The sequence below is a fragment of the Camelus dromedarius genome, chromosome 27, assembly GCF_036321535.1.
Source record: "Camelus dromedarius isolate mCamDro1 chromosome 27, mCamDro1.pat, whole genome shotgun sequence".
Classification (NCBI taxonomy): domain Eukaryota; kingdom Metazoa; phylum Chordata; class Mammalia; order Artiodactyla; family Camelidae; genus Camelus; species Camelus dromedarius.
This window is the reverse complement of record NC_087462.1, coordinates 19,108,602-19,131,489: the sequence shown is the minus strand read 5'-3', so window position 1 is coordinate 19,131,489 and position 22,888 is coordinate 19,108,602. Positions and strand designations below refer to the sequence as shown.

General features: G+C 44.9%; 1 protein-coding gene across 1 annotated transcript; it reads right to left on the bottom strand.

Moving 5' to 3' along the window:
- Window positions 1-551: 551 nt before the first annotated feature.
- GABRP (gamma-aminobutyric acid type A receptor subunit pi) lies at window positions 552-22,878 on the bottom strand. Its single transcript, XM_010980433.3, has 10 exons — window positions 22,660-22,878; window positions 18,046-18,139; window positions 17,459-17,577; window positions 13,235-13,302; window positions 12,250-12,467; window positions 10,843-10,925; window positions 7,385-7,522; window positions 6,747-6,899; window positions 6,053-6,240; window positions 552-2,514 (listed from the first exon to the last, which is right to left on the bottom strand). The coding sequence occupies exons 2-10, from the start codon at window positions 18,096-18,098 to the stop codon at window positions 2,212-2,214; spliced, it is 1,323 nt and encodes a 440-aa protein (XP_010978735.1). The 5' UTR covers window positions 18,099-18,139; window positions 22,660-22,878; the 3' UTR covers window positions 552-2,211.
- Window positions 22,879-22,888: the final 10 nt, after the last annotated feature.

The following is a 22,888-nucleotide window of genomic DNA, read 5'->3' as shown; positions in this document are numbered from 1 at the left end:
CAAAAACCTAAGACGTTTTTCCCCAAAAATGGATTCTCAAAACTGTAAAAATATCATTCAGCAAAAACAAAAGAGAATCCAAAACAATGAAGAAGACGTGGAAGGGAATCTGACATTTTCTGAGAAGTGGATCTTTCAATACCGCCAGGCCCGGCTGTTCAACTGCAAGGCGAGTGTTGTGGTACCCTAGTGTCAAAGAAAGCTGCTGACTATGTCACCAGTGTTTGTCTTTCTCAGTGGGAAATAGTAGGGGTATGTGTTTGTGTGTCTGTGAATATATATGTGTACTTGTCTGGGGTGGGAGGAACACGAGGATGGAGGAGTGTGAGCCCACTGAGTTTGTCTTATGATGTATACCTTTCCCAAATGGGATCTTAAAACACATATTCTATAAATGGCCACTTGATTTCATGGGTGGCTAATATGCTATCGTTATTTCACAGTTTTACATCTTTATAGCTTTTTAAAAAGTTATAATGCTTGAATGGGATTTCATGGCAGATATTTCCTTTCAGACCTTTTTTAAAAGAATCACAAATTTGACTGAACCATACGGTCACATTCCATCTCTTTTAATTCTCCCTTTTCCCCTCTTTTAATTCTTCCATTCCCATCAAAAACATTTTGTTAAAAGCTCAGGTGATCAAACCCATAGAAACTGCATTGCGAGAAGAATCATAAAGGGAGAAAGCATGAGAGCCTATGGTACAGGGGATTATAGAAGAGAGATGATCTTCCAAAGCCATGGTTTATTTTGGAAATGAAGGGTAAATGCATGTATTTATTAGAAAAGGAAACTAAAGAATTAAAGATGGCAAGATTCTCTTAAAAGATTGAGCCTGAACCAAAATCATATATCATGGCACACTCACAAATTGCCATTTATGGTGCTGTTGGCTGAGCTTGGCCGTGTGGCAGGGATGCACATAAGATGCTTCTTACATTAGAGTGAGAGTGGCTGGACTTGGAAAAGACAGCTCACCTGCAGCCTGAATGTAGGTTCTGTAACAAGTCCCATTGTTACTCGGAAAGCTCAGGACGCAGGACCAATATTCTTCTACTCATGCAGGATAAGCCACTGAAAGTAATCCAGCTGGAAAGATCAGGGATCTGAGCACGGCCAAGCTGTCTTGTGATAAGCCACTTGTTTCTGCGTAATGCAGCTCACTGTCTAATAAGCATCATTCCTGATCATTAGCGCATAGGGATAAAGGCTCCTTTTGGAAGGATGCAGGGGATCTGCTCCAGGCAAAATGTTGCTCAGTGTCAGAACAGCAGATAGAAATGGACTTGATTCTGTAAGGCTTTGTGACAACAGTCTATATTAAGACTCTTAGAATAAGTGGGGAAAAAAAAAGGTCTTCCACTTCTTCCCATGATGTGGGGAAAGGGCTTCAGCATTGTTTAGGACTGGCTTGTGTATGAGAGTAAAATGAAAAGATAAGTCAAATGGGGCAATAAAGTTCCAGAGCTCTCCCAGTTTGGGGAATCCATTATATCTTAGAAACAAGAATCTATGTTTGAGATTATCGATCCACTAAGTTTTTCTTCACTTACATTTGATTTTTCAATGGTAGGACTTATTAGAATACGGGAACAGTTCTGGTGTGGCATTAAATATCGTATTAAAAACTCATCTTGGTATTTAGTGCAGTGACTTCCAGTGAATGATCTTAAGCCCACATTTCATTTTAATCAGAAACAAAAACTAAAAAATGTTACTCCCTAAGTAGGCCACACTGTATTTTATAAGCACTGTAGAGATTTAGTAAGTAGCATGTATGATTAATGTAGAAACAACCTGACACTTGACTCAATACATGTAATGGCCCCCTTCTCATTTTTAATATGAGGTAAATGCAGACCAGGGAGCCACTGAGCAGTCAGCCTTGAGTAGGTTTGTAATATTGGACTCCATAGGATGTCTTTTGAAAGGATAAAAAAAGGAATGGGTTGAAGTTTCTATTACAAGACTCTATAATGCCTAGTTGACACAACATTGTAAACTGACTCTAACTCAATAAAAAAAAAAAAGACTCTATAATGCCTAAATAATGGTTGGGAGTCCATTCTTTGAGGAGAAATGCTTAAATGTTACTTTAGTCACTTGTAGCACCATTGGGTTAGGGTGAACGCTTGGCTTAGAATATCATTTACATCATTACCTTGTCCTGCTGAAGACCTATGGCATGCAGACAATTCGGCATACTCTCAAAAATACATGTAGTATGCCCAGTAAAATACATTGGCTAGCATAAAAATCAAAGGAAATAGTAGTTTGGAATATCGATCAACGTTACTGGGGTTTTGAATTGTGAAATAATCGACAATCCTGCCCATCTTATCTCGGAAGACAAACTTGAAATTGTCACTGGTTTTCATTGTCAAGTCGCTGTAGTCAACGTCATTACCAGAAATTTCAATGCTGGCAAAGCTGATCTTCCGTTTAAAGCTGGAGATGGAACTGTTGATGATGTTAGTAATGTTGACCTCTTCCACTTCCTTCGCCTTCCCCTAGTTCATAAACAGGGAAGTTAGCTTGATAGACTTGACTCGGCAAAATAAATAAGTAGTATTTTTATACTTAAAGGCCTTAGTATTGAATAATTGGATTTAATGGAGAGTGGTACTGAGTGCCTCATAAACTGACTGGTAAGCAAGACTTGGCAGTCCTGTTATCCTGCTTGTAAGCACCCGTCCCTAGGTCATCAGCTTGTGTAATGGGAAGAGTAACCATTGCCCACTCTAGATATGCAGAGCCTTGTGTTAAACGTTAATTGCTCAGGCTTTGAAGCTACCTGACCTGGGTTCAGATCCCATTCTGCCTATCACTGTTGTGAAATTTTAGTCACCTTAATCTCTTTAGAACTTGATTTCCTTTTCTGCAAAATGTTGATGATATTAATACTTACCTCTTGAGACTGATGGGAAGGTTAAATAGTATAAGTTATGTAAAGCATTTAGTAGGCGTTTGATGAATTCTCTTCTCTTCCAGGGAGGAGGGAATAATTGATTATGAGAGTAAACAGAAATCAGCTATGTCTTAAGGTCTTTGTCACACAAACAGAAATAGTGACGCTCCTTGCAACTCCAGGGAGTTGCCATTCTCCACCATGGCTGGGACAGCATAGCATGTGGACTGGGAGGAAAACTCAGCCGTGGAATGCAGAGGCGACCCAGTCCCAGGGCGGAGTCTGGGTGGGGCGGCAGCTCCATTGTTGACACTTAATGCAAGCAGCTCATCAGAAGCAGCCCAGGACTTTGGTCGTGGCTGCTTTACCACAGCTCACCTCCCTCTCCATACACACAGAGGGTCTACATTGGCCCTGCCTGCCCTGCGGTGCGGCTCCACAACTGGGTGGAGGTGGTGGAGGCTAGGGGAGTGATCGGTGGTGAGCAACAAAGGGGACTTGGACCCACGGCTCTGGCTGAGCAGAGCAAGGGCAACAGTTGCTGCTAACATCTTATTCAACAGTAAAAAGCTGAAATCCTTTCCTCTAAAACAGGAACAAGACAAGGATGCCCACTCTCACGACTTCTATTTAACATAGTATTGGAAGTTGTAACCATGGCAATCAGATAAGAAGAAGAAATAAAAGGCATCCAAATTGGAAGGAAAGAAGGAAAACTGTCATTATTGGCAGATGGCATGATACTTATATATAAATCCTCAAGTCTCCACCAAAAAATTATTAAAACTAATGAATTCAGCAAAGTTGCAGGATACAGTATTAATACAGAGAAATCTGTTGCTTTTCTATACACTAATAATGAACTATCAGAAGGGAAAAGCAAAAACAATCCCACGTAAAATCACATCAAAAAGAATAAAATACCTTGGAATAAATTTAAATAAGGAGGTGAAAGACTTATACTCTGAAAACTATAAAACAGGGATGAGGGACATCAAAGATGACATAAAGAAATGGGAAGATAGCCCATGCTCTTGGATTGGAAGGATTAATATTGTTAAAATATGTGTACTACTCAAAGCAGTTGACAGGTTTAATACAATTTCTATCAAAATGCCCATATTTTTCACAGAACCAGAACAAATAATCCTAAAATTTATTTGGAAAAAAGACCCCAAATTGCCAAAGCAATCTTGAGAAAAAAAAGAACAGAGCTGGAGGTATCACCTTCCCTGACTTTATACTGCAAAGCTACAGTAATCAAAACAGCATTGTTCTGGCACAAAAACAGACACACAGATCAATGGAAAAGAATAGATAGCCTGGGAATAAACCCATGAACCTATGGTCCATTAATCTATGACACAGGAGACAAGAATATACAATGGAGAAGAGACAGTTAGTTTGATAAATGGTGCTGAAAAAGTGGACAGCTACATGTAAAAGAATGAAATTAGAACATTTCCTCACACCATGTACAAAAGTAAACTCAAAATGGATTAAAGACCTAAATGTAAGACCTGAAACCCTAAAACTCCTAGAAAAGAACATAGGCAGAACATTCTTTGACATAAATTAGAGCAATATTTTTTTGGGATCACTCTCCTAAGACAAAAAGAAACAGAAACAAATAAACAAATGGGGCCTAATTAGACCTAAAAGTTTTTGCACAACAAAGGAAACCATCAATGAAATGAAAAGACAACCTACTGAAGGGGAGAAAATATTTGCAAATGATATGACCAACAGGGGGTTAATTCAAAAATATATAAATAGCTCATACAACTCAATACCAAAAAAACAAAACAAGCCAATCTGAGAAATGGGCAGAAGACCTGAATAGACATTTTTCCAAAGAAGACATCCAGATGACTAACAGGCACATGAAAAGATACTCAACACATCCAATTATTAGAAAAATACAAATCAAAACAACAGTAAAACATCACCTCACATCTGACAGAATGGCTTATCATCAAAAAATCTACAAGCAACAAATATTAAAAAGGAAGCTGATAGGGAGTAAAATGAATGAAATCCATATTCTTTGGCTGGCACATATGATCATTTGCCTTTTGTACTTGAGTAATACGACTGTGTGAAAAATTGTTCATGATAGTCAAACACAAGAAAAGGCAACTGGATATTTGGGCTATTCTGAATTTGTTTCCTTACCATCAGACCCTTTGTAGTCCTGGCACTTTCCTAAAGGTGGACAGCTCCTCTGCACTGGACCCCTATCATTTTCTTGCCTGTTAGCATGAGCTTTACTATGCCAATGTCCATGAAATTGGGCTTCCAAAGAATCCCAGGGTTCCATGGGCTTGCAGAGAATAATAGTTAAGGGTATGGCCCATTGCCTACTGCAAGTGGAAATAGCAGATAAGTGTCAGGCTGGGAACCAAGAAGATTTGTTCGAATCGCAGCTCTGACTCTTACTGTCTGTGTCCCCTTGGATAAGTCACTTACCTTCCCATGCCTCAGATTCCTATAAAACTACAAAAACTATAAAAATGGAGATAGCCTTCCCGGGTGGTTATGAACATTTAAAATGATGTAATATTTGCAAAAAGCTTGTGACTATGGGTGGCACATACATGCTCAATTGATAATAATCATTATTATTTTTCTGAGAGCTGGACTGTGGTGTTTCACTGCTAAGTCAGATAATGAGTCTTTCCCAGTTAACAGAAAAATATGCTAATCATGAAATTTGCCACAACATAATTTTTCTATACCTTTTTCAGTAAACCATTCCTTGTATAATTGAAGAAAACAAGAATGCAACAAAAGAATAAATAGTAAATACGTATTAATCTGAAACTTATAAGCAGCTGATCATGTTTGGTTTGATACTGGGTTTTTCATAGATGCTTGTTCTTGTGGTTGATTTTATGCTGCATACAGAAAACAGTTATTTTCTGCTGGAAAATTACACATATTAATATCTCATTGTATTTAGCAAAAAGAGCAATCTTTTTAAAGAGGTGTCATGATTTCCGGATCCTCCCACCCAAACAAGGATGAAAATCACTGGTGCAAAGTGAATCATTGGGGGCAGGAACCAGGTCCAGGTCATCTCTACAGACCAGCATACGGCATAGGTGATGAACCATATACAGGACCCTCAAAATTCTTACCCTATCTTTGGCTGCCACCTGCTGTAAGGAGCTGTAGTGGGCAACTGCGTATTCCAGGAGGGCCCCAAACACGAAGCTAAAGCAGATCCCCAGGTACACATCGATGGCCTTTATGAAGCAGTTGGTGTTAGGAAGAGAAGTGCGGGACCCGATCATCAGTGTGGTCATTGACAATACGGTGGTCACTCCTGGGAAGACAGGTAAGCAGTGTGCCCACGTCAGCGGCCAGCGAAACTTCCATCATCACCTGGCATGCTGTCTCCATTCAGGAGTTGGCAAGGTAGTGATGGGACTCAGAAACAGAACATAGCTCATTTTGGAACATAGTTCCCTTCTGGAACAGGGTTGATTTGCCCATTTTGTACAGATATGAGTGATAAGATTTTCTAAATGTTTCACCTTCTGTCTTCTCACAGGATGGTGATGTTCGGGAAGCCAAATAACTGTCAGTAGACCATCTACTCACAATTCTTCCTTATCTATCACTGTAAAACACAAGTTTAAAAATGCGCTATTCCTAAAGTAGTCTCTTTCTGTCTCTATCTCTCTGTCTCTCTCTGTAAAAGACTCTCTAAAGAAACCAGCTCCTGGAACTGCCCTGTGAATATCAATGAAAACAATAGTAGGTTAAAGAAGTAAATACATCAGGACCTAATAATCTAGTTCTTTGAAGTCTCCCGTTGGAGCTACTTACCAATGCAGGTTCTTGCAGGGACTGAATCAAGGGAGATCCAAAAAGAAACCCAGGATAGCACCACCAGGAAGGTGGAAGGAACGTAGGTTTCCAAAATGAAATACAAGACATTCCTCTGAAGCTCAAATTGCAAGACCAATCGCGTGTAATTTCCTGAAGGGATGAACAAGGGATAAGAAATCATGCCTGCTCACCTACTAGCAGAGTGGTTTCCCTGTGGGGTGTTTAACTTAGCTATCTTCACATTAAGCCATCTGTTATTCACCGAAGCGTAGTTAATCGTGAACTGTCATTATAGTTTCAATGAAAGAAATCACGGCTGTGTAGAATGGGGTTTGTGGGAGTGCGGACGCCCCCACCCACGATCATCTTCTTGTGCCTTTCTCACCCATGACAGTCCTGCAGCCTCGGGACTGCTGGTTTCCTTGACATCTGCCTCACTAGACTGCGAGCCCCCTGGGGACCATTTCAGCAGTGGGTGTGGAGCAGGTAGAAGTGCCACGCTCAAATGCTGCTGCCCCACCACACTGAGGAGGGGTTCCTGGGCCCCAAAGGGATCAAGAGGAAAAGAGATGATATTTCTGACCCAGGATGCAACTCAGCTATTTTGCATTCATGCATTTTGTCCCATGAGTTACCTGTTTCCTGCTGTGACCTGGTAACTGAGGTGAAATATTGCTGTATGGTGTACTGTGCAAGCCGCAGGTTTTCCAGTCCGCGAACCGAGTCGTTCCCTCTCAGCCAGCTGAACTCCACGTCGTTCCCATCATAGCCCCCTGGCGAGTGAAACAGTGCCGTGGTCAGTGCAGGAAGTTAGCAGATTGAACTGTTCGGGAAGATGCTACGATCTGGAGACATCAGGAGCTCTGTCTTTTTGACAGTGCTAAGTCCAGGGATGATCCCATGCAAAACTGGGCATGATTTCTCAAGTGTAATTGCAGCATCTACTCAGAATGAGATGACCTGCTAGGGGCTTTTCACCATCAATTGAGAATGGGTTCTATGCTGAGCATTGTATAGACCTGGTAGATGATAAGCTATTAGAAGTGGCCTCCCTCATTATTTAAATCATATTTATTGAACACGTATCTAGCAAAGGAATACTATGCTAGATATTGCCTTTCAGGACAGTCTAACACCTTGGAGAGGGTTCTCAGGGACTTCACAGTCTATCTGTTCATATTTCCATATTGGCATAAATGCAAAAACAAAAAACCTGCTGCCAACCACTTTATTGGTGTCTGTAAATATAGTTGCTTGATAAATCTCAAAGCAGTTTTACCAATATAGTTGATGATAGTAGTAATAGCTACCTTTTATTAAACATTTATGTTAAGTCCTTTACACATTTTGTGTCTAAGATTCTTAGAAGCTTGCAAGGCACACCTCTATATTTCTTCATTTTGTAAAAGCTATTTTTTTTACATCTTATGAAATTGAAATGGGTCTTACAGTTGATATATATATAAAGTACAGCTTACATTTTCCCTAAAATGTTATTATTTAATAAATGCTGTGCCTTCAAATTGAGAAACGGTAATGTTTTTGCCCATTTTATACATGAAAAATTATCACATTCAGAGAGATTGCATAATTTTCTCAGGATAACAAGGCAGATGAAAAACAAAGCCAGGATTGTACCTCAAGAAAGTTTAATACCATAGCCCATGGATGACGATGATAATGTGTCATTTAATGACCATTTACATTTCTAGGTGCTTTACAGTGTTATCATCTCATTTAATCCTCAAATGATATCTTTGAGAAGATAGATGAATGATTAATGAGCACATGAAAAGATGCTCACAATCATTAGTCCTTGGACAGATGTAAATCAAAACTACAGTAAGATGCCACTTCACATTCACTAGATTGTCTGTAATGAAAAAGACAGACAATAACAGATGGTGAGAATGTGGAGAAGCTGGAACACTGCCGATGGAAATGTAAAACGGTGCAACCACTTTGGAAAACAGTTTGGCAGCTTCTTGAAAATGTAAACATCAATTTGACCCAGCATTTCTGTTCTAGGTATATGTCCAGGAGAAATCAAACCATGTCCACAAAAGGACATGTACACAAATTTTCACAGCAGCACTATTCATAACAGCTGAAAGGTGGAAACAAGGCAGAACAACTTGTACTACGTGTATTCTTTAGTCTGGAATAAAGCCATAAAAAAGGAATGAGGTACTGACGCATGCTCCATCATGTATGAACCTCAAAAACATTATGCAAAGTGAAAGAAGCCAGATGCAAAAGGCCACGTGTTATTTGATTCCACTTATATGCAATATCCAGAAAAGGCAAATTCATAGAGACAGGTTAGTGGTTGCTTGGGAGATGGTGGTGGCAATGGGGAGTGACTGTAAATGGGCACTTTGGGGCGATGGAAATGGTTGGACATTGGTTGGACGACTTGGAAAATTTACCAAAAACCTTTGAATTGTACACTTAAAATGATACGAATTTTATGTTGTGCAATTTATAAAGCTGTTACAAAATAACTCTTTGTGCCAAATACTACTAGTTTTTCTGCTTCTCTGATAAGGCAAATGAGGTTAGTTCTACTCACCCAAAGTCACACAGCTAGTGCCTGGAAAAGCCCAGTGATCGTAAACGTGGACCTTCATTTTTCAAGGCTACTGGGAAATGGGATGCCAGTGTTGGGACTAACATTTTGTTAACATCTTAGCTTATGGTATCCACTGTCTATCAGTGGTTATCTCCCCCTCCATAAGGTGGAGAAGTAGTCATGAGCTCTTAGAGGATTTCCAGGTAAAAATTATCTGTGGGCTTTCCCTTGGAAGCACCCCCGAACTTACTGAAGCTAGCTGTCCAAAGAGGCCTCGGATCCCAAAGGGGAAAAAAAAATACCTTGAAAAGTGAGTTGTACAAGCGTCTATTTAGATACTTTGCTTTTACGACTAATAAATGCTCAGAATCATTACATTCTCATTGCTCTGTCCCTGAGTGGAAATGGGCAATTGTGGGATGGTATCAATTCTTTTCTAGGGTTGGAGTTCAGGAAAAACGCCCTTGGTGAGGTTTCTGTACCCAAATAACTGCTAATAAACATTCAGTGAAAGCTTCCTCTGCTCCCTGGGGATGGTATTTGTACAAGCAGAGTGCTGAAGTTTCTAGGAAAATCTCACTCCGGGGATTTGAGTTGAGCAGAGCCACCCATGGAGGGCAATTGCTTCTTCTATGTGGGGCTGAAAATGAGTTCTCTTTTTGATAACCTCAAATTTTAGTCTGCCCCCAACCAGCTATATTACATGCATTTAATCAATAAGGTAATTAATCTGCCTGCCTGAGTGTTTAATTAAATGTCTACCTCTGAATAATGACTGCTGCCTCATAATGGCTGTGCTTCTTGGATGTTGGCCACTTGTGTCCTCATGTAAGAAGTGCCCACTGCTTTCCAGTGCTTAGCTATAGTTTTTCCTCCTTGCACAAGACATGCCTTGATGCCTTAATATCTCCTAAATGTGACATTGTGTTCCCAGGACACGTATCACAGTTGCCACCTCCACAGGTTTGGTGGGCATTTCAGAGTGGTTTACTAAGGAACCATGGAGATCACTCACAGTGCCAGGAATTCATTTGACACCCATCAGCTTAGAGTCCTCATTCCTCACCAAAAGCAAATCCCCAGATTGCAGTTTAGATGCCCAGTTACTAGCCTTATTGTATTAAGCTTTGTATACATCAAACAATTTCTTTTAGAGGTTGGAAGCAGTTGTGCGACAAACGCCAATGATTGCTTTGTGTATTTGCCATTTCTAACCTCTGCTGTATTCTTTCTGGCTTCCATGCCTTAGCAGATTCTGAGGTCCCCTCCTAATCTTATTGTCCCCCATTTCCTTGGCTGTCCTGTCCACTTTTAGGTGGAAATATTTGGTGCCAATGCACAATGGTCCTTCCCCAAAGATGTAACGTCGGAAGGTTTGTTTTTGCGCAGCCTCTTAATCTCTCTGGATGTATATCCAGAAGGACTGAACCCATTGTAACCGACATCAGGAAAAGAAGGGCCACTCTGTATAGGACACTTTTCATGAATACGCAGATCTAAGTCCCCCCAGAAAATACTCACAGCTTTCTAGTTGCAGCTTGCATGTCTGTGTGTCCATGGGGTATTTAGACAGGTCCATGTTACATGCAACAGTTGTTGTGATTCTAAGAAAGGAAAAATGGGTTCATAGGCAGTGTTACGAGGTTGCTATAGAAAGCATATACTCCCATATACTTAAGCATGTACTTAACGGCCACTCCAAGAGGATTCCACCTTGACTCTTACAGTGAATGTGGTGCCTGCATTCAAAACAGTCCTGAGTTTTTTCATGCTAAGCAATACTTGCAAGACTCCAGACTCTGGAGTCCAGAGCAGAGGAAGTTGGAATGTTGGCAATTCAGAGGCAACCTTGCAACAATATTACAGAACAGAGTCACTCATTCACTTGTTTGAGATGCTTTTGCAGCCAGTTTTTAACATTTATCTTTATGACAAACCCACGAGGAGCCCGTCCCTAAACAAAGTGCTTCATGTGCATTATCCCTTTGAATGTTTACAACAGCTTTATGAGGTAGGAAATATTATTATTCTCCTTTTGCTACTGAGGAAACTGGGGCTTAGCTCAGTCCTTGTTTTATAACTTCAGCCTCTCGCTTGGCATTTAAGATCAGCCTCACGAATATTTGGTTCCTGGCCTTCTCCCAAGGGCCCCTGGGACTGTTAGGTTTGCAGTCCTTGAGTCCTTGTCCAGCCCTGGCACAGGCAGCGATGAGTCCTCTGCCTGTGGGCTGCCTCATGCCGCACCCCAGGGGCATCTTTCCTGTTCCTTCCAGCCAGCGACTTGGTGAACAGTTGGATGAGCGGAAGTTTTGGTCTCAGTGATTTGGGGAGGCGGCAAAGGGGAGCCCGCGACTGCAGGTGGTGAGGCTTCGGAGGACGGTACTTTGATTCTCTGTCTGTGCAAGAACGACTCAGGTAAGTAAAGATGCATTCTGGAGCCATCCCAGCCTCACTGAGCAACATGAAATGAAAGTTCCTTGTATCACCTGTTTGCTCTTGCTGTTCCCCTTACCTCTTCCTGGCTGACCTCCGTTTACTCTTTGAGATTCAACTCAGAGTCCTGTGAAAGCATCCTCTAGCATCACTCCAAACCACTAACCTACTCCCCGCCTTGGGCCCCCAGTGCCTGTCTTCATCTGGTGGTGTGTCTGTGTCAGGACAACGTCTTATTCAGCTCCGAATCCTCAGGTCCATCACCGGCCTGGCACAGAGCACGCCTTCTCAGTAGATGCTTGTTGACCCAAACTGGACTCAGAGAGAGAGCGAGCCCCTCTGCCAGGGAACGAGGATCTAAGAAGGCAGGCACATGAGCAGGGGGACACTTTGGAATGGTTATCCCAGGGCTGGTCAGAACTGCCCAAGATGTTATCTCTGCCTTTTCTTTCAGACCTACCCCCTCCAACTCTGAGGCGGCAGGTGCCCCGGTACCTGAGAGCATACAGGACTGTGCCATTGGAGAAGAGGCGGATGAGCCTGTTTCCCACAGTGACTTCGTGGAGGAAGGACGTTTTGGACTCCACGATGTAAGTGTCTGGCACCCAGAGGAACTCCACGAGGCGTGCATCCAGAGTGAAGCTCTTGTTGCCTTCGAACACCAGCCGCGGGTCTGTCCAGCGCTGTCTGAGGTATATGGTGGCTGTGTAGTCCTGAGTGGGCAGCCAGGGAGGGGAAGTGGGCGGGTGGGGGTGGGGAAAGACTCAGAACATGGAAGAAAAGGGATCATCCTCCTCCCCTCCCCACCTCCACTGAGGTCATGAGCACATACTGCACTACACATGGCTGAATAAAGTTTGTCTTGAGCTGGTGGCCTGTAGCAGTAAGAGAGCAAAGCACCTTATTTATTCTAGATAATAACGCCCGTTGCCTAGGAACCCCACAGGAGCATGTTCAGGGCCTTAACTTACTTGCCCTTCATCACAAAGTCCCCACCAAGTTGACAGTTTTGATGAGCAAAGTGCTTAGGTTGTCCCGGATTTACCCGGAATCTACCGTGGACCCTCTTGGCAAACTGCCTTTAATGTCATCTTGTCTCTAATGTGTTCTTTCAAGTGAGAGGTGGGGCAAAAGCAGTTATGTGATTGCTGGTTTTCATCCGCTTGTCTCCCTCTGTGAGGGACCACGTGATATTCAAGCGGCCCCTGCTCTTTTATTCTTTTCCCCCAGTTTATCCCTCACCAGATGCACCCACTCCACTCCATTGTTTCTCCCCTCCTGGCCTTTGGATCCACTTCCCTCCTGATACTCAGAAGATCTGTTTTACAAGCATCTTCCGCTGTCTTGAGTTTTAGGGTAGGTCTCCAGCTTCTGCCACTGCAAGGAAATCTCTGCTTTGCTGTGAGTAGCTAGAAAATGTATTCGCATCAAGCACAAGGAGAGGGGCTCGTTGCGTGGAAGACGAGGAGGCCAGCCTTACCATGTCACTCTCGGAAATACTGGAAATACTCGCAATGTCCAGAGTCAGTGCTATCTGAACAGGGTCTCCTAAGAGTGAAGAAGAAACCGGAAAGACTTACATAGAAACACAAACGGAAGTTTTCCTAACCCTCCTTCAGCACAATTAAAAATACATATATATTAGAAAATTACAAAAGTAACACTTGCCTGTTGGAAAATTCTAAACACTTTAGAAGTATATAAAGTAAAAGGTTAGTTTCTATCCTCCTCACCTCAGGAGGAACCATTGTGCAGAGTGTGCCTCCCTTTTATATGAAAACAAATGCACAAATATATAGTTAGCCAGATACATAAATACACAAATACTATATTCATACATTTAAAGAATGTAGTGGTATTTGCTACTTCTTATTTGGAGGGTTTTTCCTATGGTGCTTGCCAGGGGCTCATTGTTTAGAAATGTAATAGAGGTTTGGGAATTTGTACACAAAAATATTTCTCCCCCCTGAACCAAGTGGATTTACCACAAGATGGCGTGTAAGACTGCTCACGGTCGAGCTCCCACTCCCCCTCCTGACACTTTTCCTCCTCTTCCTTAGGCTCTCCAGGAGCCCTAAGCTATTTGGAACTGCAGAACCATCCCACTTGGTCTGTGCACAGATGTTGGGCCTCACTCCTGGAGTCTTGGCAGATGGGCCCGAAATCCTGAGAGTGCTTGTCTTAGTTCTCGGGACTGAGGCTGAGAGCCACCACTCCCAGCGGCCAGGCCAGGCCAGGCCAGGCACAGTGACTCCTCCTTACACTGAGATGTGGAAGAAAAGCCCAGGAGTCAGAAAGATGGGAGTTTGGAGAAGTTGCCAAGTCTTTCCGAACTACAGTTTTCTCATCTGCAGGTATGAACAATGCTGAGGACAGCAGAGCATCATGGAGAGGGTTAAATTAGGTTGAGTATGTGACAACTTCTTTGCAGGGAGGTGGCAAGTAGGAATGTTCATGAAGTGCCTGCCTAGCAGGACATCCAAAGGCTGCTCGGAAATAATTACCTGTACGAAGCCCCCAGCACTGTTTCTGTCACTTAATACCAGGCACTCAGTAAACAGCATTTGCCTTCCCTTCGCCCTCTCTTCCATGATCTCAGCTATTTCTGGAAAAGGAACAACTTTCCTCGCCAGGTTGATGGGTGCAATAGCATTCACTTGTGATAAATAACTGGGGGTGCCTCAGGGAGCTGTGACAATGGCATTAACCAAGAAAAGGAGAGGCAGAATTCAAAGGAAGCTTAAAAACATCCAACTGGGGGGAATCAGACAGAGCAACCTAGTTGTTAATTGGAGGAAACCAAGCCACAAAATAACAGGTAAGAATTTGGAGTTGGAGTTTTAAAGCTAATGCAATTAAGAGTAATTAAGTTAATACTTGGTGTTAATACTTGGTGGAAAAGGGGGAAGGCTCTGAGGGCAGACCCTGGGAGGTGCTGAAGGAGTGTGGTGCTGAGTGACTTTCTGCCCCGCAAGGCAGCAAGGTGCAGCAGCAAAAAAAGGAGCTTAACGGGTCAGAGTGTTTGAAACCCCTGCTGGCCACTTCATAGCGGTGTCACCTTGAACAAATTGCTTAAATCTCTCTGTTCTACACTATCTCACCTGTAAAATAGAGCAGCTAATACTAGCCATCAAGGGCTGTGCTGGGAAGGTTACAGGATCTATTTTAAGTGCCTAGAACACAGCGGGCAGTGGGTCAGTCAGTGCTCGTTGCCCTCCCTGCGAGACATGGAGAATGGAAAACACACGAGAGCTCCAGCCTCACTGTGGGTTTTTTGTTGTTTGTTTCTAAGCAGTCTAGTCAAGGTTGGCTTTTTTATGGACCAGAGCTTGCTCTTTCTTCCCCTCGAATTATAAATGTCAGCTGTGCCACCAGAGGGCAGCTTTTTCCTAGGAAAGAGGTCAACGGCAAGTCCTGGGCAGAGTTCAGGAGGGCCTGCTTGTAAACCTGTGCTGTCTAGCTCGGTCCCTGAGAAACCCTGTGGAGGTCTTGTCACTCAAGGACCCCAGGGTCCTAGACCTGGGTGGACAGACATTACAGAGAACAACCAGCCCCGCTTTGGGCCTTGAGGCTGCTTTGCAAGTACAGGTTCTGTTGGGAGGCAGAGTGCTGAAGGCTCACGACAAGGGGTGAGGGTTGTGCCTTCTCCTCCTTTTGACTGAAAACCCCTCGCCCCATTTTTAGCCCAGGTGGATCCGGGCCTCAAGTCCCCTTAAGTCGACCCCAGGTTCAGAATGAGCACCTTGCCCAAGGACCCTGCACCTTGTTGGCCTGTAAGCAGGCAACAGGAAGGATAGTGTCCTGGCCTAATTATTCGGGATTTGGGAGGCAGAGGAATTGTTGAGTGGATCTAACCAGGTGCACAGATTCACGTGCTTGTCCTTAGTGTTCAGCTGGGCCTGGGAAAGCCAGGGGAGGTTTAAGCTTCCCTAGATCTCGTAGCATCAGGACCTCAAATCCTAACTGTGTGGCCATGAAGATGCACCTCTCAGATCTCGGGATGAAAGGGGTGTGATTGGTCCCAGCTACTGTGCTCTGAAATCTACCACCACGCTTGCTCAGAGGCCACACTTCCCATGGGCTACTCCCCACCGGGGGGGCTGAGCATGGCAAGAATCCTAACGCAGGCCTGGTCCTGGGAGGCACGGAGGCTGCACCAAAGGGTCAAGGACTCGCGGGTGGCCTTTCCAAACACACTTAAAACTGCACTGTAGTCTGACACCTCCAGCAACCTTCCTTCCCTCACTCGCTCCTTCCCCAGGGGTCAGACCTGCATTGCAGTCTGACAACTCTCCAGCTTCCTTCTTTTCCTGCCCTGTATTTCATCATAAATATGATTCCATTAAATGTCTTGCACAGAAAATCCCTTCTTGGTGCCTGCTCCTCAGAGGACCTGGACTAACGTAGGAATCCTAGATGCAACCAGAGAATTTTATCATCTAAAGGAGGAGCAGGAAGGAAAAGGGATTAAAATAGACTGCACCCTGATTTACGCCCTTCATGCCTCCCCATGAGGTAGATGATATGTCCCCATAACAGAAAGGGAAACTGAGGCTCAGAAAGCTAAGGTGTGCTTGCCCAGCAGTAGAGCCAGGAGCCAAACTCCAGTTTGCTCAACTCCAAGACTCTTTCCACTACTTTCTGCTCAAGGTAACAGGATGTTAGTGACCATCTTGGTTCAATCTTGCATTTTATAAACAGAGAGACTGAGACCTTGTGAGGAGGTGGGTGGTGGCCTCCTTCTTTCCCTTCTTGCCTCATTCTTTCAACAGATTTTAATCTTGACAACTTGGTATCTGTCAAGCGCTGAGCTGCTGCTGGAGTTAGTGAGATAAACAAAGCAAGATTCCCCCAAGGGGCTGTAGCCCAGAGCTAAGACAAACATAAAGCCAGTGACAGTGACAGTGTCACCAGGTAATGGCCATGATTTGGAGGTTGTTCAGAATAAAGTGTGAAGAAAGGGGATGGGGCCTGGAGGAATCTGGGTGGACTGCTCAGAAGAGGAAGGCTTTCATCTGAGACATGAAGGAAAATTGGCATTTGGTCAGGGACTCAAGTTGAACCAAGCCATTCTAGGCAGATAAGCAGTCTCAGCAAGTCATGGAGATCAGGGAGGCCAAGGAGGTCGGGGGGAACACTTGTAACCCAGCATAAGGGGGAAGAGTTGGGGAAGATGAGACTGACAGACAGAGGCTGGGCTAGGAAGGGCCTGGTGGTCCATGCAAAGGGCTCTGGACTCCATGCTGAGGATGCTGAGATACAAGCAGGTATTCTGAGCAGGCAAAGGCCCTAGGTGGGTCATCCAGGTCAAGTAGAGGCAGAGTAGAGGGTTAGCCTTGAGGGGGCAGGTTAAGGCAGGAAGACCCAGATGGAGTAGTCCTGGTGAGACGTAGTGAGTTCCTTGAATGACCCTGGAAGTGTGGGCAGAAGAAAGACAGTGTGTACGAGGTTGTTAGGAGGCCCATGTAACCTCCTCAGTGGGGAGAAGTGTTTCTTTATCCTGCAGGTGGAGAGACCAGAGAAAGTGCTTTCTCCAAAGTAGCATGAAAAATCATGGGCAGCTCTCCTTATCGATCACTGCCAACACTTAACAGGCTGCAGGATAGAAAATGCAGTCAGCTAAAGCCTCCTGAAACCCTCGTCTCCATATTTTCTCTGTTCCTGTCTTTTTGAATTGATGTCCTGGACAAAAAGAATGACCTACCGCCAAAATTGGGCCTGAGAAACTTGTTATATCCTGCTGTGAGATTCTCAAAGCCAGGCAGGGACAGCTTGTCACTTCTGCTGACCTCGTTGCTAAACTGATTCCCCTGGATGCACATCCTGGAAAAGAAAATGGGTTTCGGTGTGCATGCTTCTTTGTATGTAGACACACAGGTGTACACGTACACTTGAACTTGTGTTTGCCTGTACGTGTGTGGCTGTGCCCATGTACCAGCAGTGACCTCCCCGAAGAGAAATCTCTAATTTTCAGCTGCTGAGTTAATATATGTTTTTTCCCACCCCATTTTATTACCCATTGGCCATATATCACAATGTCATGGTAATTTGGGACCCTCCAGCTGTCTTCCTCCAAAACACAAGGGGTTTGTCCATCTATGACCATTTTGGAAGCTTCAGTTCTCCAGATAGAATAAATGGCAGGAAGTTGTATTGTCCTGGTGTGCCAGGGAGGTGAAGAGATGAGGTTTTGTCTTGCCATTGGGAAGTAGAAAGAGCTGCAACCCCTCCCACCACATGCAAAACACGGAGCAATTCAGACCAAGGCCACTGTGGGGTGGCAAAGCTCACCTTCCAGCGAAGAGACTCAGGCACAGGAAGGCCAGGTGGACACCGTGCCTCATGCTGAAGAGCTTACGCAGAGAGGGGCCAAAGTAGAAATCACCTGGGGAGACAGATGGAGCAGGTGGGAGGCAGACAACCCAAAAGGCTCACCTCCTCCCAGCCCAGCCCAGCCCCTAGGCTGTGGGGCATCAGTTACAGCGTCTTCTCCATGTCTGCGGGGAGCAGTCTCTTTCCACACCTTTCCTTCACCGCTCCTGCTCCCTGCATGTCATCCAGGAATGACTTCATTATGGATGATCACATTTTAAATCCAACCCAAGTAAGGGCTGAGGACTTGTTTAGAGAGTGGTTCACCACCAGACCAGAGATGTAGCCGGTCCATCCTCAGCTGTGTATTTGGGGAGCCCCAGGACTGTCCTTACCCTGGCCTTGTCCTGACTTTGCCAGGAAGGACATCCCCAGCTATAAACTGCCCCCAACTATGCTGTTTATCCGAGGGTCTAGGCCTGTTAACCAAGTCACGTAGACAGGAAATGAAAACTTCCTGAGGCCCTCTGTGTGCCAAGGAATGTACTTTCCCACTCATCTTCTCACTCGATCCTCGCAAAGTCCTCGTGGGGGTGGTGGGTTAACCCCTGTACTGCGATGAGGAAACAGAGCTCCTGGAAAGCTCACAGTGCTAGTGAATGTCAGAGGAGACTCAGGATGCAGGGCTGGCAGCCTCACCGCCCAGTCACACTGGCTGCTCTCCCAGCCTCCCGTACCTGCTCCCTGTGTGCTCTGAAGCTGTTCAGCTGGTGTGGGCGAGCGGCATGTATGCGTGCAGTCTGCCAGGGTAGGCGTTGCCCAGGGGCCTGGCCTCCATGGGTTTGGGAGCTGCTATCAGATGTCTCTGAAAGAGCAGCAGGAGCCAGGCAGGCAAGCCTGTGACCCGTCACGTTGGTGACAGCAGACTGGGGATTCTCGGGATGGGGGGAGCTCAGGCCCCATTCCCAGGCAAGCCCAGGGTGGGTCATCCCCTCCTCTGTGGTAGCCTCTGTGAACAGACCACTCTCTGGAGTCCAGCCATTCTGGGGCTTAGGGTGTGATTCAGCCATTAATTAATATTATTTGACTAACAAAACGAACACATGCTTATTGTAGAAATGGAAACGAGATAGAAATGTATAAAAGTGTAAATCTCAATGATGTGTCAATGTAGATTTATTGATTTATCCAATGTACCGCTCTGGTGGGGGATGTTGATGGTGGAGATGGCGGTGCATGTGTGGGGCGCTCAGTTTTGCTGTGAACTTAAAACTTCTCTAAAAAGTAAGCTCTATTTTTAAAAACAGCTTACCCCTTCTGTGAAATGGGTACCCATAGCCATTGGTGGGATGCTTTGAGATATCAAAGTGGAGAAGCAGAGCACAAGTCACAGCAGAAACTTCTTTTTTGGTACATTTTCTATAAGGACCACTTTGGAAATGAGCATATTTCCTCTAGTCTGTTTTAATGAATGGCAGTACCACACTTCACAGGCTACACCAGTTCAGAGTGATAATTTTCTAATGAAAAACAGTGTAAATCTCTCCCTCACTTCTGCCTAGTCTCATACCTCTGAGATAACCACTGTGAACAGTTGTTCTGTCCACACATCCACATATATATTTATATACAGATATATCTTTGCATGGAGAAAAATATTTAAAAGTAAAATTTGGATGATAGTTTGCATTTTTTTTTGCTTTTTACATTTTTACTTAACAATAATAATAGCAAATCATTATTGAATATTGAATGCAAGCTTATACCGTGCTAAGAACCTTTCCAATCCTCACAACAACTTTTTGAAGTAGTTACTACCATTCTCCTTATTTTGCAAATGAAGAAACTGAGGCTTAGAGAGGATAAGAAACAGTCTCAAGATTGATTACACAGCAAGTGAGGGGCAGAGTTGAATCCAGGCAAGCTGACCCAGGCACTTTTAATCATTGCACGATGACACATCCTCTTCCCCAGTGTCAGCGGGACCTCTCCATGTCAGTTCCTACAGATCTGCCTCATTCTTTCTGATGGCTGCAAGGTATTTCATAAAATCAATGTACCAACATTTATATAACATATTTCCAAATTTTTCCCTGTTACAAAATCAATAATGGATACTTTTACCCATATGTAAGCTCCTATAAGTCTGCACTCTGTCATGTTTCTCTGCCTCTGTCTTTCCCTTCTCACTCATCAACAACACCAGCTGTAAAATCACCATCACCAACCCACCAATGCTCGTAATCAAACTTTTCTCCTTTAGTTTATCTTCCCAACCCCTGTCTGTCCCCCTATCCCCAGGCTCCATTGAGGGGCTCCCATGCCCTCCATCCCTTCATTCAATTTTCCAAAGGCTCAGTGAGATCCTGCTAGGAGTCAGACACGTGTGAGGCATCCCAGGAACTCCTGTCTTGTAGGGCAGAGTGTAAGCAGTGAAAGAACACAAAATTCCCTGTGCATGTCCTATGACAAGGGCCAAGGCAAAGGGACTCAAGGAAGGAATGCAAAGGAAGTGAGTGGTTAGCTCCACTGGGAAACGGTGAGACGGTGCCAGGACGGAAGTCACAGAGAAGGTCATTTGATTCTGAAGGATGTGTTTGCATTTGCCAGGTGAATGAAGGAGGGCAGGGGCCCTCCAGATGCTGAGCGCAGGTGTGGAGACTTGCCTATGGACACTCTGCTACCTACTATGCCCCGTTTCTTCCCCTAGCCCAGGGCCATCCGCAGCTTCTTCCTAGTCTGGCTTGATTTAGCTCCACTCTCCTTTAGGGATATTCAATTCTCCCTTCTCTTGTAAGAAACTGCCCTTGATCAAGTAAGTTGGGGAACCATCCAGTCTTTGGCAATAAGGCTCCCATTGAATCGTGCTTTCCCTGTAGCCAATCCTAAATTAGGAAGAGAGAGTGTCTGAGCCCTGGGCCTCTGAGTCTTCTGCAGGGAGTCTTAAGCTCTGAGAAGCTTTGCCCCGGCTAGACCCAGTCATATGATCCCGTCTCACCCTGCTTGTTCTGGTTACGTTGCTGAGAGTGTTTCATTTTATAATGGAAGGAAAGAGAAGTATAGAAAGCCCTCTAAATGCTTCTAGGTACTAGTACCATGCTTGGTGCTTGATCTCATTTAACTCTCATGACCGTCTGGCCTAATAGGTGTTAATTTCTAGACTGGAATCTCAGTTTGGTGAAGGGATTTGGCTGAGCCACATGGCCGTTAAGTGCCTGTGATCTGAATCCAGGTCTTCCAAGCCCCTGTTCTTTGCACTACATCCGGGACGAAAGTCCCCAGCTCCCCAGGCTGAACTGGATTCCACTGGGCTCTGGTCCTTCTTACACCAAATCCATCTCTGGTATAAACTGTTGCATTCACAGCAAGTCCCAAGTGGCATGTGCAGCTGGTGCTTCTCCCCATGTGGCAGAGGAGCCAACCATTAAGTGATGATTTGTGTATCCACCTGACTGAATGGAAACTTCGGCACCAGTTCTGATACAGATGCTGAGACTGGCATTTGGCAGAGCCGTGCACTGAGCCACCAGAGGGCAGTGCCCCCAGGGTTGTCCTTGCAGCCACTCCTTGGAGATTCTGGCTGGAACCATCTAGCCTTTCGCATCTGCAGGGAACACGGTACTCAGGAGGTCCCGGGGGCAACCTATGCACTCTTACCCTACCCTGAGGGGATCTCTGCCAAGATCCCACCTCTACCAGTAGAAGAGAGCTTCAGCTTTGGATTCAGACACACCAAAGTCATTTAACCTCGTCGAGTATTCCCGTCTGACAAATGGGAATGGAAAGCATTCAATAAACATGAGTTTCATTCTCCTCTCCCTTCTGTGTCTTCCATGGGGACTTCAGTGATCCCTCTATGACCATGAGACTCCAAAGCTCAAGCTCTTTCTAATATACCCCACTCTGTCACCCAGGGTGTGAGCCGACTGTGGTGTCATTTTAAGGGCACTCAGTATGGCATCACCCAGGAAGGACACTGTCAGACACAGGACTTCAGGGTCACCCAGGTGGCTGATGCCACCTTTTTCTGGACTGGCTCTGAGAAGCAGAGGTAATTCCAATATGTGCAGGTTTCCACTCCCATTTCCGGACTCTCCATCACATAAATACCGTGAACCCCAAATTTGTCATACTCTAGCTTCCTTCTTACATAGGCACTATTCCCCTGTCACCAGTCACCTCAGTGTAGACAGAGCCACTTGTTGGGAAGCAGGGGTGGAGCCTGAATTAGGCTGAGGTGGGGAAAGGTATTATTGCCATGGGTCCACCTTAAGAAAAACACAGAAGGTGAAGTTGTGCAGTGTGTGTCCTGGGGGACAACACAGAGAGGAACACCTGTAGCTCTCGTGTCAGACAGAAGGGCCTCCAATCTTGACTCTGCACTTGCTCTGAGATTGTGTTATTTCTCCCTGAGGTTTAGTTCCCTCTGCTGTAAAAGAGATGGCACTTCAGACAATGGTGAGACCTGATACGAAATAGGTGCTTAGCGAATTCCAGACCTGGCCCCCTTCCCTCAGTCCCAGCCGGGCTTGTATCTGGATCTCCTTCCCTTTCCTCCCTCCAAGCACCAGGAGGGGCCAGCACTTCTCTTACCAGGCAGCTGCCAAGGCTCTGTTAGCACAGATCCTTCAGGTCTTCAGGCTGGGCTTCCAGGTAGGGCATGGTCTTCTGCGTTGCTGAGATTCTCTCCATCATCAGCCCTGACCTCTTGGATGTAGGCACACAGCCACTCTCTGATGGAGTGGTTCTCTCTGTGGGAAGACAGAGCTGCAGGACCAGCCAGTCAGACAGGTGGGCAGAGCCTCTCGCAGCTCCTCCTCTG

Excerpts from the sequence above, each read along its gene's own strand:
- GABRP (XM_010980433.3), bottom strand. The coding sequence starts at position 18,098 with ATGAGGCACGGTGTCCACCTGGCCTTCCTGTGCCTGAGTCTCTTCGCT. Across the intron at positions 10,926-12,249 it reads ACAGTCCTGTATGCTCTCAG|AATCACAACAACTGTTGCAT; the intron begins GTACCGGGGCAC and ends TTCCTTTCTTAG. Across the intron at positions 2,515-6,052 it reads AGGTGGCAGCCAAAGATAGG|GGGAAGGCGAAGGAAGTGGA; the intron begins GTAAGAATTTTG and ends TTTATGAACTAG.